The following is a 13,958-nucleotide window of genomic DNA, read 5'->3' as shown; positions in this document are numbered from 1 at the left end:
GCCGTCGCTCGCAGCCTCTGCACCTGCGACCGCGCAACACTGAGCTGTGGCGCGATTCTCCAACACTCTGGCATACTTTCGTGACTCGAACGCAGTTAGTCAACGAACGCAGGGTGCCCGGTGGGAGGGCAGGGAATGTTTGACACTCCACGAGGCAGCGGGGCCTGTCGCTTCATGACCACGACGCAGAGCTGAGCAACAGATTTTCTCGCCTCTGCGATGTACAGAACTGGCGCTGTGGCATAATCTGACTGTGGTTCTCTGCTAGAGGCCGTGCCTTCCCTAATGGTACGCCTTGCAACTCTCAGTCTCTCTGTTGGATTGCCATACCACCTTGGTCGCTCGTCATGCTTCAGTCCGCGAATAAAGATAAGAAGGGTCTCTGGCAAGGTCCAGGACACCATGTCAAACGACACCATGTATCGCACAGGGTGCATGGGACTTGTCAACAGGTGAGGTTGAAATAGCCGTGCTTGTGACGTCTAGTGAGGATCGCGACTCGCACCCACCCATCCAACCACTATCCACTTTCACACGAGGGAAGATGACATATTGCATCATAGGACATCTGGGGATGCGCCGTTCACGGCCAGCATTGCGAGCGAATGCGTTGTGCCGAGTGAGATAACGACTGAGCCCTATGCACCAATCTCACACTCCGTATCTCAAGCGACGGCACATGCATGGCACTTTCTGAAACGCATTTCGATTCGGTTGATACTCATACTGCGCATCAAAGGCGAGCGACCGAGCTATCTGTCGCTTCTTGCTGAGGGCACCCGAACATGACTCAAGAGATTCGTTCAACAAGCAACGTGAGCCGCTGATGCGCAAAGCGTTATTCGAAAGCACAAGTAGCGAGCATGCCACGCGAATCGAACCCCACGGCTGTTGAAACACCATCCACTACCATCACTACGACGGACACTATGCTAAAGGCAATACATAAGAATGCATCTATGGACTCTTCGTGATGATTCTACGTCGACCAGCTGATTCCGATCCACATCACTGGAATTCATGCGCAGAGATCAACTTTCTCATGTTCGACTAATCCGAAAGTCACCAAGAATGCTACACTGGTGTGTGACAGCAGCTTTCCGCTTTGGCCATTGTTGAGTTAGCGCACAATGGTCGCGGCATGTGTCTTCGGAGCACTCGGCTTAGTGTTGGCGCTGGAAAGGCACATCGCACTCCATAGCGCCGTTTGCACGAATACTTCCCAATGAGTAACGGGTCCGGACTGGTGCATGCAGAGTAGCTCTTCCACATTGCTTTTACTGCAGGTGATCGCTATGCGGTGAATCGTGGAGCGTCAAAGCGGAACACCCCAAGAAACTGGCTCGAGCTTCGTTCTCGTTGTGCAACATCCTGCCCGAAGCGATAGGGCGTCGTACGAGTGGCTTCCGCCAACTTTCCCGGTAAGATGCACGAACCTCATCAGCCAAAATGAGCTGCGCGTGATGCGAATCCTGAACTCTGCATATAAGACATGGCATCGAGCGCATACACAGACCTAGTTCTGTTGACACCCCGCACAATCCCCAGACCTGTACGACTTACCGTCACAGACGAGGATGCGCAGCTCCGACGCCTTTTGCTCGCTCGCACTGCTTCTGGGCGAAGCAACTTGCAAGCCTCCAGTCAAGCGCAATGGACGCAATAGACTGAGTGCATTCATCAACGTGCGCTGTAACGAAGCCGCCGATGGCACTCAGCCAAATTTGAGCACGCCCTCGTTTGGCTCAAAAGGAATCGTCTTCACAGTCTGCTCCGAGCGGGAAATCGAAGCACCTATCGGAATAGTCTACAACACGACTGTTGACTTTCGCGACTACCCTGCCTGGAATTCTTTTGTCATCAAAGTCGATCCGGCACCTGGATACTCCCTGGATACTGTACCGCCTCCGATCAACACAATCATGATCTTCACCAACCAGGGCTTAGTTCCAGGCACTAATGACACAGTTCAGAGTACTGAGCAACTGTCATTCGCAGACGCAAATGTCGACGGCGAAGGTCGGGTAGCCATCAGTGCATGGAAGTCGTATGAGCAGGCTGAGCACCCTAATATCTTGACCGATTTGGGGAATGGCTGGACAAGATACGTCAGTTATGATTCATTCTACTACGAAACCGACCAGCAGGCTTTGCCATTGAAGGACGCTCTGCAGCGTCTGTTCGACCAGCAAGGGGATGAATTGAAGGCGTTCGTGGAAGCGGGATAGGAGTTCCTGAGAGAGATGAAACGACCTTATGTCTGAGAGACGATGACTCTGATTGCCTGCGACACATAAATCGCTGACTTCGTTCTCGGCGCGGCCTCGGCTACATTCTGTTCAGCCAAGTCGAAGCATATTCAAGCTCTGTACACCGCAATGCGGAGACTGCTTCAGGACCACTCGCAATCGCTTACGAACATTTCGTGCTGCGTATTGAAAAGACATTGAAGAGACATAGGTCATGGTGTGCACGAGGAGAAAAGGAGTAAACGACAACGAGAATGAGTTGCGCAATCAAAACTTGGGATTAGATCGCGGTAATATCGAGCCCTTTTCACCTGTGTCCCAAGATCAGGTCGACTTCCTTTGCAATAGCAAGAACCTTCTCCTCTTCTAACCTCTGGCCGACGACCTGAAGACCGATGGGCATGCCATGGAAGAGGTCCGGGTCATCTGTGCGGTATATCAGTCAAGTCTCTGCTGTGTGGGGTAAAGAGGCTTCACTTACACTGCTTTGCCACTTCTTCATCCAGTGGATTGAGTGGTGTTGCCGATGCCACCGGCACATCGGTTGCCTTATCGACGGTCGTTCCCGACCGCACCGCCACTGCTGAGTAGTCCAACACGTTCCACACTCCAGTAAATCCAAAGTATCGGCCTTCGGTTGGCTTATGGGACGTTGTTGGCGCAGCGGGAGCGATGACCGCATCGACGCCTGTAGACTGCCAATACGAGGCGTAGCGAACTCCATAGTCATACTTGCGACTCTCAATGGTCCAAGCGTCGTTGAGGTTGCTGACTGGCAGATGGCCGACTTTCTCACCGTATGAGATGGCCAACTCTGGAACAGGCGGCTCGCCGGACGCCTCCAGCTGGGAATGAATGTCCTTGCCTCCATCTGCTGCGAACGTGTCCCACTGTGAAAAGTCAGTCATCATTTCCGCAACTGACCTGCGGGTCTGATTTTCGACAGACCAGTATTCCGAATGCTTCTGCATGAGCGGGAGGTTCCCATTCTATGACCTGACATTGACGAATCAGCAGTGTCAGAGAGAGACACAACGTATGACTGGAATACCTGGTGTCCCTTGGCGACCAAGGCTTTCACAGCCTCATCGACGGCCCGCACGATTGGTGGATGTGGTCGCACCATACCATCGCTCCTAATCACTCCGAAGCGAAGTTTCTTCGACGCAATTTTCTTTCTTGTCTCATCTTCGAGATCGTGGCGCCAGGGCAGAGGCACGACATTTGGATCGAGTACCCAAGGTTGCACATCGAGCATAGTCTTGGTCAAGAGCCTAAGATCTTGGATGCTATGGCCCATGCCACCTATTGCGGAGCGAACAACGGATTGCCCCTCCATCTGTGAATGATCAATATTTCGCGGCGGCGATCTTTGCGAAGCGCATGCTGAGAACTTACACTGTTTGCGACCCTCAAGTAGGAAGTCCGATTGTGGGAGGGCTTGATTCCGACTATGCCATTGAAAGCGCACGGAAGACGAATCGACGCTCCTGAAAAGCATTGCGGATCAGTGATCAGCCTATACAAGAGCGAGAGCATCCACGCCAACTTACCAACGTCGGACCCGATGCCCAGAATACTCCCTCTCAAGGCGAGTAAAGCAGCCTCCCCTATGCAAGACGGAACAGTCAGCGCGTATGCAATCTCGTGGAAACACGACGTGGTAATCTAACTCACCTCCTGACGAGCCTCCGGACGAGAGCAATCGATTGTGCGCATTCTTGGTATAACCAATGATGTTGTTGTTCGTTTCAATCGCCTGCCAGACAGAGTCCGAAGTTAGTCTGTGTCGTGATCCGACGTCACACGTCACGAGGAGAGCTCAACGAACCATCAAACTTGTCGGGACATTTGTCTTGCAATAGAAAACTGCCCCGAGCTTTCTCAGATCAGACACCAGCTGCGATTCAGTGGCTTGTGTCTCAGGCTTGCCAAGCCAGGAGACATATCCGAGCGATGTATCAACGCCTTCAATGCGAAATTGATCCTTCAACGAAATCGGCAAACCATGCAGGGGACCGACAGTCTTGCCAGTCTTTGCATAATGCTCATCAAGTTCGAGAGCCCGTTGTTTGGCATCGGCGAACAATACTTCGCTCAAGCAATTCGTCTGCAACAGTCACGGATCAGTCAAGTGATGCACAGCCGGACGCTTTCAGTTGAAGCTTACCAATTGATGAGCGATGGTTGCACGATGACTGAATGCTTCTGTAACTTCAACCGCCGACAGTTCGCCTGACGTGATACGAGACAAGAGCTTGCTCGCAGATTCGATCTCAGTAATTTCGACCTCCTTGGGAGACAACCCCTCCCGAACAAGAGCAAGAGCAGAAGGGACAGAGTCGGCCGATGGTACACTCTGAAGCTGCCATTGCGAGGGCAGAGATGCCGCGATCGCTTCACGCTTCTTGCGGGCGATTTCTTCCCAACTTCGCTTCGGAGCGAGCTCTTCTTGCGTCATGATTAATGATAATGACGAACGACGATGATTGAATGACTTGTCTTACCAGGCGCTTCCGGCCCTTATTATGTGCTCGAGAGAGCATGTAGTTGCTCTGCTTCGATGCTACAATTCCTTGGCTTCAATGGCTTCCCTGTCTTACGAACAGTCGAAGCGAAGACATGGTATGCGTAGCGTCCGTGCTAGCGTTTGATGGCTACGTGACAACGTGCAGTAGCCTGGGCCAGGGTCATATGCAAGACGCAATTGATCTACACGACGCAAGCGTCGCCTTAACAGGAACTCTCCACTTGGCGAATGCTTTGCGAGGCGTGGCGGTTTGGCATTTGCAGTTCCTGGCCCATTTTGCGTGATTGCACATGTGCCCGACACAAGTGGGGCGAGGATGGGAATATGCCGGCTCCATGGACGGTAATGCACTTCTGTCAAACAGCAGCCTGCACATGAGAAGGAGATTACAAATGTATAGAAGATGGAAGAAGCAGTCGCAGCAGAGATTCGACAGGCACAGCGCAACACAAGTCGCAATTCAGATCAGATATGGCTCCATTTGCCTTGACTTTCTCGTCCGCCTCAGCGGACGCGGCATCAGCGATTCAAGTACAGAAATACCACAATGAGAAGATTTCGAGTGGTGAGCTGGCGGCAGGCGACGTCTTGGTCCGTTTCCTTGCCATTCCTGTCAACCCACAAGACTTGATGGCTATTGCTGGAAAATATCCCGTTCAGCCTGTCTACAGCACTGCCGATGGATCTCGAATCGCAGGCAACGATGGAGTGGCTCGCGTCGAGAGCATCGGACCAGGAACCAAGTCGTCGCTGGCAGTCGGAGATGTGGTGCTGCCAAAGCGTCATGGGCTGGGAACTTGGCGAGATGTCGCCATCCTCCCGGCTGATGCGCTGTTGAAGATTCCCCGGGATGTGGAGCCTGTAGCCGGAGCGTTGCTCAAGATGGGCTTTGCACCAGGCTACTTACTCGTTGAGGACATGGTCACCCTGCAGCCTGGAGACTGGATTGTGGTGAATGCTGCATTGGGTGTCATCCCCCAAATGGCGATTCAATTTGCCCGATTGCGTGGCTGCCACGCCATTGCGGTGGTGCGGTCCCGGGGCCATGAAGGACTGGGAGCAGCGCGCGAGTTGTTGCTTGCAAATGGCGCGGCGGTGGTCGTCAGTGAAGAGGGGCTGGAGGAACGCGGACAGGACGCAGATCCTAAACTCGCGGCAGCAGTCAACGGACAGCTCGTGAAGCTGGCGCTGGACGCGGTATGGGGTCCAAGTGCCGAACGTCTGTTGCGCCTCCTGGCTCCCAATGCGACGTACGTCAACTATGGCTCGCTGGGCGGTGCAGATGTAGAATTGAGGCTCAGCCAGGAGCAGATCTTCTGGAGGCAGATCAAATTCCGTAACTTCCGCTTCTCACAGCAGCTGGCATTACGCAGCGATGCACAGGCGGAAGCTTTGTTGACTTGGTTCGTGACACTGCTGCGAGAGCAGCGCGTACGGGTACCACGGGTCGACGAACGGCACCTGTCGGTGGACAGTGATGATTGTACGAAGAGGATCGTACACGACGTATTGCATGCGGCGCAAAACAGGGCAGTGGGAACGAGGAAGGCAGTGTTTATCATTCCCGAAGCATAGATCGTAACGCGAAAGACAGAACGTGTCTCCATCTCAACTCGACTGGCTTGTCGCAATTTGCTGCCAACGTGGTTCTCTGCTCGATGTGACTTTTCAATGCTCGCTTACCTTCAGACACATGGTAGCATAGTGGTGTCAGAAAGACAGCCGTACGCATCTGCCATTCGAAAGTGGGCATCAGAGTGGAAGTATCGTCGGCAACGACAGACTCTTATTCCCAAGGGCCTGATAGAAGGGAGGACAGAACGCAATAGGAATCTTGAAATCATGTTCATGGTCTATCTGATCATTTCTGACATGCTTTCCATCGAGACGACGCCGAATCAGTCCACGTATGTCTTCTCCTTCTCAATAGCAGCAGCATTGAACTTTCGCAGCGTGTCCTCCAGACCGGGAATCGGCTCATCGAAATCAATGCGTGCACTGTTCATAAAGCGAGCCAAGAAGCCATAGACCCCATTCAAGAAGAAGGCTTCGGTCACCACCTGGTCGCCCAATAAGGCTTTGGCCTCGCGCAGAGTATCCACAGACACAATATTGTTGGCGTTGACCTCTTCCACCAAACGAGCCAGCAAGCGCTTCCTGGCGGTGAACAGCTCGGCAGGGAGTGGCTTGCTTGCATCGCGAAGGGCAGCAAACTGCTCATCACTGTATCCCAACACTCGTGCGACAGGCTCGTTGACATCCCATTCATACGGAGCGTTCAAAGTCGCAGCCGTGCGAAGCACGATCAGTTGATACTCGCTCGCTCGCAAAGCATTGTTCGGGCTCCAGCAAGAGGCCAACAGCTTCATGAAAAGGGGAAACTGAACCGGAGCGTTCGCAAGCAGCTGTGAAAGTGTCAAATGTGTGATCGCTGGCCTAGCATGGTCGTTGGGGTCGTACCTTGAAGATGTTTCGTTGGAACGGCAATGTATTCAGGGCCGCCGCGACCTCTGGCGAGGCTTTGTCGGCTTCGACGTATGGCAGCAGATGCTCATTTGTGATCTTGCGTTCGTTCCAGCTGGCCATGGTATGGAATGCTTCTTGTTCGTGTTGCCTCAGGTTTGATGAGAGGGTTGCTGCTGAGCTGATCGGAGAAGTATCTGCGCTGCCAGCTCGACATTTCTACTGCTGCTTCTTGCGCCATTCCTTGGTAGTGTGATGCGTTGTTACTCTTCTCGGTTTGCAATTCCCATAGTCCGTCCGATGCGATGCTAGCACAGCTAGCAAATGTCGACTCGCACGCAATTTTTCGTCGTGGATCTCGACAATGTGACACTAGCAGTAAGTTGCATCTTCGAGCGTTTCGAGAGTCGAGAATGGAGTTTACGAATCAAAGTAGCCCTGTGAACTCATGTGGGTCCGTATTGGAAAGACCATTAGGGTGTTAGGCTCTCGCTACTGCAGGTAATTTGCATGGGTCCTCGTGGCACATCTGCCGATCAAGTTTTAGTGAAGACACTAGTCGTCGGAGTGATCGACAGACTACACACACAGTGAACGCGGATCGAGCCTACCTTGTTCTCAGCCTCTTCGCACGTGCTTTACCCTTGTGTGGATGCAACTTCCACTAAGTTATTACTTCCGGTATCGATTTTAGGCAGGTGGGTCGAGTCGGGCCTGTCGCGAAGCCCGACCAGGAAGCTGCCCGCAGACAACTTCCTCCGGCCGGTCTGAGAAGGGTATGGGATCGAGCGTCCACTGTCTAGTTTATCCTAGCCGGAGTTTAGGCTAGTGCGATGTGACCTAGAATGAGATATCCTATTAGAGGAGGAGTAGTTTTAGGAATAAGAGCTCTATAGTTTTGTTTAGCTATACTTATTCTTAAAAAACATATACTAACTATATTTTATATATTTATAGGCTTATAAATATATATAGTAGCCTAGGTAGTTAGTTAATACCTACTACTAGTAATATATTACTCTTCTCTTTGCTAATATTCTAGTCTAAAAGTAATATAGTACTTCTTGTTGGAAAGTGCAGTCCAGTTGGACATTCTGAGAGACACTTTGGGACAGCATATTAGGTGACATAGGTCATGTGACGTTAGGTCACATGACTAAGCTGATGCCCCATCTCAGGAGTGAGATGCAACCTGTAACTAACTAACACAATCAACTCGGTTGGTTCCTACCTATCGCCTCTACTTCTACTGCGCTATACGCCTTACGATCCGACCTGCCGACTACACAACTCGACAGGTTATGAGCCCGGGTTTGCAGAGAGGCCCTAGGTAGAAAGAGTTAGCCTTCTCATCCTCAAAGTAACACCTGTTACCTCTTGTAGGACCTGCAGTATCGACAAGACAGAGAAGTAGGAAAAGAGCATAAGGGAGACTGGAGGCAGATCCCATCTGCACTGCCTAGAAGCTTTGGAAGATCCTGGTTGCAAACCAGAAGTTCCCAAAGGGCAGGTAAGACAGAGAAAAGCCTAGTGAGGCACACTCTGCTTTGAAAGAGAAGCACATCAAAGGAGTGTAAAGAGGAAAGGATAAGCCTTGGATTGCAGCACCCAAGTGGATAAGACTGGGCCCAAGCACCAAGTACTGCCAATACCTCAGAACTGGCCAGCAGTGCCCTTCTGAGAAGGTGGATCTTTTGGAGGTTCTCCACCTAAGAACCTAGCCAACTCCCCCAAGAGAGAAGAGTCCTTGGAAGCCTCAGCTGAGAGAGAAGAGTCTCAGCACACAGGAAAGGCAGAAATCCAGAAACTGCCTATCAGATTGAAAGAGCTTGTGTTTCTGGAGTTTGGATTTGTTTGTTTGATTTTGCAGAAATGGATTCAACAAATGAGTCTGACAAGAGGAGAACACCAATCTTGACAAGAGAAAACTGGAGACTATGGTTCAAGCTGCAGGAAAACATACTTGGAGGAAAGGGAATCTTCTGGACAATCTCAGACCTCAAGGGGACACCATCATCCTCTGAGTTGTCTGAGGCATCATCAAGCAAGGGAAAAGGCACTGCATTCTCAGAGTTCAGTGCAAACTGGAAGAAAGACAATGCAAGGGCAGTGCACATCTTGATTGAGAGCCTTGGGCAAGATGACCAAGATGAGGTTATGGATGAAACCAGAGCATATGACATTTGGACAAGGCTACACAAGAAATACAGCAAAGTCCAGCAAGCACATGCAATGGCTATTGTCCAAGAGTTTGTGACATTCAAGATGGAACCAGGAGATACAATCAGGAAATCATGGGTTCACCTTGGCAACCTTGGAAGAAGAATTGCAGAGATTGATCAGAGGGAGTCTCACTACAAGACACCTGAGACAAGAATCAAGCACCTGCTCTTTGCACTTCCAGCAGAATATAAGAGCACAAGGCAAGCCATCCAAGCCCAAAGGGACTTGGAACCTGAGGAAATCCTCCAACTCCTTGAGGCAGAGGAGTCGATGCAGCATGGGAGCCAGTCCCAAGAAACGGCAATGTTTGCCAAGGGCAGAGGCATACAGCACACAAGACTGAAATGCCACCTCTGTGGAGAGGAGCATTTTGGAGGTGTTGCCAAGTGTCCACACCTTGACAAAGCCAAGAGATTTGTCAACCTAAGACAAACAAGCAGGGTGGAGAAGAGAAGATCACCACCCAGAGAGAGCAACTTCAGGAGGAGATCATCACCAGACAAGGATGCACTGAAAGAAATGGTGAAGAAACTCAACCTGAAAGTCCAATCCCTTGAGAAGAGACAAAGCTCAAGGAAGTTTTCCAAGAAGGCATATGCTGCCCAAGAAGATACAGAGCCTTCTGCAGCATCTGAAGCATCTCAATCCCCATCAGAGGATGATGATGTTGATGAAGTTGCACACTCAACTGTTGAGGCAAAAGGCAAGTACATGCCATCCAAATGGCTGCTTGACTCTTGTGCCTCATCACACATGACTAACCAAGAATCACTTTTCAGGGAACTGAAACCTCTTCAGAGGAAAAAGTGGATCAAGGTTGGAGGTGGCTATCTAATAGCTACACATGTGGGAGATGCAGTAATGGGTGGAAGAAAAGGAAAACAGATTGTCCTCAAGAATGTTCTCTTAGTGCCTGGATTGGGAGTAAATCTTGTTTCTTGGAATCAGTTCAGCCAGCAGTATGGTGTTCAACCACCAAGTTTCACTCTTGTTTCATTGTCTGGGAAACCAGTTGTCCAGACAAAATTAATAGGAGGAGTACCATTCATTGAGGAGATTGATAACACATTGCAGGAGCTTGCAATGTCGTGTATTAATCAGAATCAAGAGAATGAAGCCTATGCCTTTGAAGCCCAGGAGAAATCCCAAGATCAGTGGGAGCTTTGGCATAGGAGACTTGCACATTTTGGAGAGGGTCTTCTCAGAAACCTGCACAAGGTGTCTGACTTGAGGGCTCAGATTCCCATTCCAAAGGAACATCAACCATGCAGAGTATGTTCCTTGGCAAAGATGAAAAAGCACAGAGGAAAAGAAACTGAGAGAAAACCCCAGAGGCTATCTCTTGTTTCTGTTGATGTCTGTGGCCCTTTGCCTGTCTCAAGACTAGGATACAAATGGTGGCTTGAGATTGTTGACAACTTCTCAAGGAAGAAATGGGCTTTCCCAATGAAATCCAGAGAAGATGCACCAAGTATCCTAAGAGATTGGAAGGTGAAAGCTGAGCTGCAATCGGGAAATCCCCTCCAGATTGTAAAGAGTGATGGAGCAAGAGAGCTTCTTGCTGTGCTAAAGCAGTGGGAGAAGGAACATGGCATTTCCTTCCACACTACTGAGGCATACAACTCCATCCAAAATGGAGTAGTTGAGAGGTCAATCCAAACCTCTGAAGATCATGTGAGAGCAATGCTAGAAGATGCCCACATGCCCATTGAATTCTGGCCAGAAGCCTTGGCAGCCTGCATGGTTGTCAGAAATTCTCTTCCAAATGGCCCAGAAATTGATGGATTCAAAGTGTCACCAGAGGAGGCCTTTTCAGGCATTCAGCCCTCAGTGTCACACTTCAAAGTTTGGGGTTGCAAAGCAGTAGTCTACATGGATCCAAGGTCCCAGCCAGCTGGGATGAGATCAGACAAACTGATGAACAGAGGCAAAGATGCTGTGTTCATTGGGTATGTTCCAGATACTGCCAAAATGTGGCTCTTTTGGGAGCCTGACATGAGAGCTATCAAAGCTCACAGCACTGCAACTTGGTTTGAGCATGAGAAAGGAGGAGAGATGGAGCTGAATGTTCCCAAGCTCAATCAGTCAAGCAGTGCACCTGTCAGGAACCCAGTGGGCAGACCTCCAAAGAAGCCAACAGCAGTTGCACCACCTGCAGCTGCTGCACCTGCAGTGCCAAGACCAGATCCTGAATCAACTGGTGAGTTGATTCAGCCTCAGGCACCAAGTGCCAAGAAAGCTGCAGGTCCCAGCCAAACACTCTTTGTGCAGTTGCCACCTCCACCAAAGGACAAGGAGGAGTACCAGAGGATGGAGGATCCAGAAGAAGAAAACTCTGGGGAACCACTTCCCCAGCAGGAGAAAAGTGGAACCACTGAACCACCTGAGTCCAGCCAGGAAATCAATGGACAAGCCAGTCCTGGCACTAGTGGGAGACTGCATTCCAAAGCAAAAGGATCAACTGTTGCACAGCAGGACCCACAAGGACACAGGGATCAGGAGGGGAACCAAGACCAGACCCATGGCCAAAAGAGAAGGAGATCTGTCTCAGATGAAGGACCAGGCCCAGAGCCAAAGGCACACAGCATGGTCACAAGACAAGTTCTGCAGAAGAGACAGAGAGAACATGGACAGGAGGAAGAGCCAAGTGCCAAGCACCACAGAGCATTCCTCAGCCAAGTCCAAGGCCAAGATTGGGAGTGGATTTGGGAAGCCCTGTCAGAGGTTCAAGAATCTGCTTATGCAGCAATTGCTCCTCAAGTCTCAGGACTGAGACAAGAGGTGCCTATTCCAAAGTCCTACAAAGAGGCAATTCAGGACCCCAAATGGGGACACATGTGGGAAGATGCAGTCCAAAAGGAACTGACTGCATTGGGAAGCAACAACACCTGGACAGAGGTTGTTCCCCCGAAAGGAGCAAACCTTGTTACATCCAAGTGGGTGTTTGATGTGAAGAGATCAATCAGTGGAGCCATTGAGAAATTCAAGGCAAGGCTGGTTGCAAGAGGATTCTCTCAGAAGTTTGGAGTTGACTTCCAAGAGACCTTTGCACCAACAGTCAGGCATGACACTCTGAGAGTGTTCATGGCTGTGGTTTGTGAGAAGGACTTGGAACTTCACCAAGTGGATGTGAACAATGCATTCACTGAGAGTACTCTTCAGGAAGAAATCTTCATGATTCCACCTCCAGGAGTTAAGATTCCACCTAACATGGTCCTGCAAATCCTGAGAAGCCTGTATGGACTGAAGCAAGCAGCAAGAGACTGGAACAAACTCTGTGTCTCAAAGTTGAAACAGATTGGGTTCACACAATCAGAGGTGGACCCATGCCTCCTCATCCACCAGGAGAGAAACATTCTCATCCTGACCCATGTGGATGATATCCCAATTGCAGCACCAAAGCTGAAGGATGTGCTTTGGTTTAAGGAACAGCTTGGCAAGGTCTTCAAGATCAAGGATCTTGGAGAACCAGAGAAAATCCTTGGGATGAGGTTGACAAGAGACAGACAAGCTGGAACATTAAAGCTTGATCAAGAACACTTCATCCAAGAGAACCTTGCAAAGCTGGGAATGATCAGAGAAATGGCCAACCCAACTCTCTCACCAATGGACAGTTATGAAAGTCTGAAACCAACAGACTTGTATGATGAGAGAGGGAGCAGATCAGAGTACCAAAGTCAAACTGGTACCTGGATGTGGCCCATGGTTATGACAAGACCAGACATTGCTTTCTCCCTTGGCAGACTGAGCTCATACAGTTCAGACCCAGCCAAGAGGCATATGCATGCTCTGAAGAAACTGGCAAGGTACCTAAGATCATCCCAAGACCTGGGATTGATGTTCAGGAGAAATGGAGGAAAGCTGATTGGGTATTCTGACTCTGACTATGCAATGGACAAAGCAGACAGAGTCTCAATCCTTGGAAGCATCTTCTTCCTTTGTGGAGCCCCAGTTTCTTGGATGAGCAAGAAGCAAAAGTCTGTTGCAACATCAACAATGGAAGCTGAGTACATGGCTATGAATGCATGTGCAAAGCAGTCTCAATTCTTGGCAGCACTCTTGAGAGAGATGGACTGTGCAGGGTTAGTGGGAGAATGCCCATTCCAACCCACTGTAAAGGCCCATCCTGACACAGTTAAAGAGTTGAGGCCAGTACAAATTATGGGAGACAACCAGGCAGCTTTGACCCTTGTCAAAGATGCACACACCCATGAGAGATCTAAACATATTGATGTTGCATACAACCATGTCAGACATCTCTGGTGGCAAAGGAAGGTTGCAGTGGAATATGTTCCAACAAAAGAGATGGTTGCTGATGGCCTAACCAAACCAAAGAATGGGCCACAGTTCCAGGAGTTTGTAAGACAACTCCAACTTGCTTGACAAAAGGCAAAAGATTCATGCCCCAACTGTGGATTGAACTCTGGACCTTGGAGAAGCAAAAGTCCAATCCATGTAGGTTGAGTGTTCAACCACATGGACCGGAATACCAA

At 50.2% G+C, this 13,958-nt stretch overlaps 4 protein-coding genes across 4 annotated transcripts; 2 read left to right on the top strand and 2 right to left on the bottom strand.

Annotated features, from left to right (window-relative positions):
* Nucleotides 1-1,577: 1,577 nt before the first annotated feature.
* Nucleotides 1,578-2,228, top strand: CKM354_000585400 (uncharacterized protein; the record flags this gene model as incomplete). Its single annotated transcript, XM_044801145.1, has 1 exon — nucleotides 1,578-2,228. One exon carries the CDS (start codon nucleotides 1,578-1,580, stop codon nucleotides 2,226-2,228), a length of 651 nt encoding a protein of 216 aa, XP_044657080.1.
* A 328-nt stretch (nucleotides 2,229-2,556) lies between these two features.
* On the bottom strand, nucleotides 2,557-4,710 carry CKM354_000585300 (uncharacterized protein; the record flags this gene model as incomplete). The annotated part of the gene is made up of 9 exons (XM_044801144.1): nucleotides 2,557-2,675; nucleotides 2,731-3,139; nucleotides 3,198-3,245; nucleotides 3,301-3,588; nucleotides 3,648-3,739; nucleotides 3,803-3,859; nucleotides 3,927-4,008; nucleotides 4,081-4,359; nucleotides 4,420-4,710. 9 exons carry the CDS (start codon nucleotides 4,708-4,710, stop codon nucleotides 2,557-2,559), a joined length of 1,665 nt encoding a protein of 554 aa, XP_044657079.1.
* Nucleotides 4,711-5,250: 540 nt separating this feature from the next.
* On the top strand, nucleotides 5,251-6,354 carry CKM354_000585200 (uncharacterized protein; the record flags this gene model as incomplete). The annotated part of the gene is made up of 1 exon (XM_044801143.1): nucleotides 5,251-6,354. The coding sequence occupies one exon, from the start codon at nucleotides 5,251-5,253 to the stop codon at nucleotides 6,352-6,354; it is 1,104 nt and encodes a 367-aa protein (XP_044657078.1).
* A 323-nt stretch (nucleotides 6,355-6,677) lies between these two features.
* On the bottom strand, nucleotides 6,678-7,365 carry CKM354_000585100 (uncharacterized protein; the record flags this gene model as incomplete). The annotated part of the gene is made up of 2 exons (XM_044801142.1): nucleotides 6,678-7,184; nucleotides 7,240-7,365. The coding sequence occupies 2 exons, from the start codon at nucleotides 7,363-7,365 to the stop codon at nucleotides 6,678-6,680; spliced, it is 633 nt and encodes a 210-aa protein (XP_044657077.1).
* Between the last annotated feature and the right edge of the window lie 6,593 nt (nucleotides 7,366-13,958).

This window comes from Cercospora kikuchii (genome assembly GCF_019650295.1).
Source record: "Cercospora kikuchii DNA, contig_00003, whole genome shotgun sequence".
In the NCBI taxonomy this organism is placed as follows: Eukaryota; Fungi; Ascomycota; class Dothideomycetes; order Mycosphaerellales; family Mycosphaerellaceae; genus Cercospora; species Cercospora kikuchii.
This window is presented reverse-complemented; position numbering and strand designations above follow the sequence as displayed.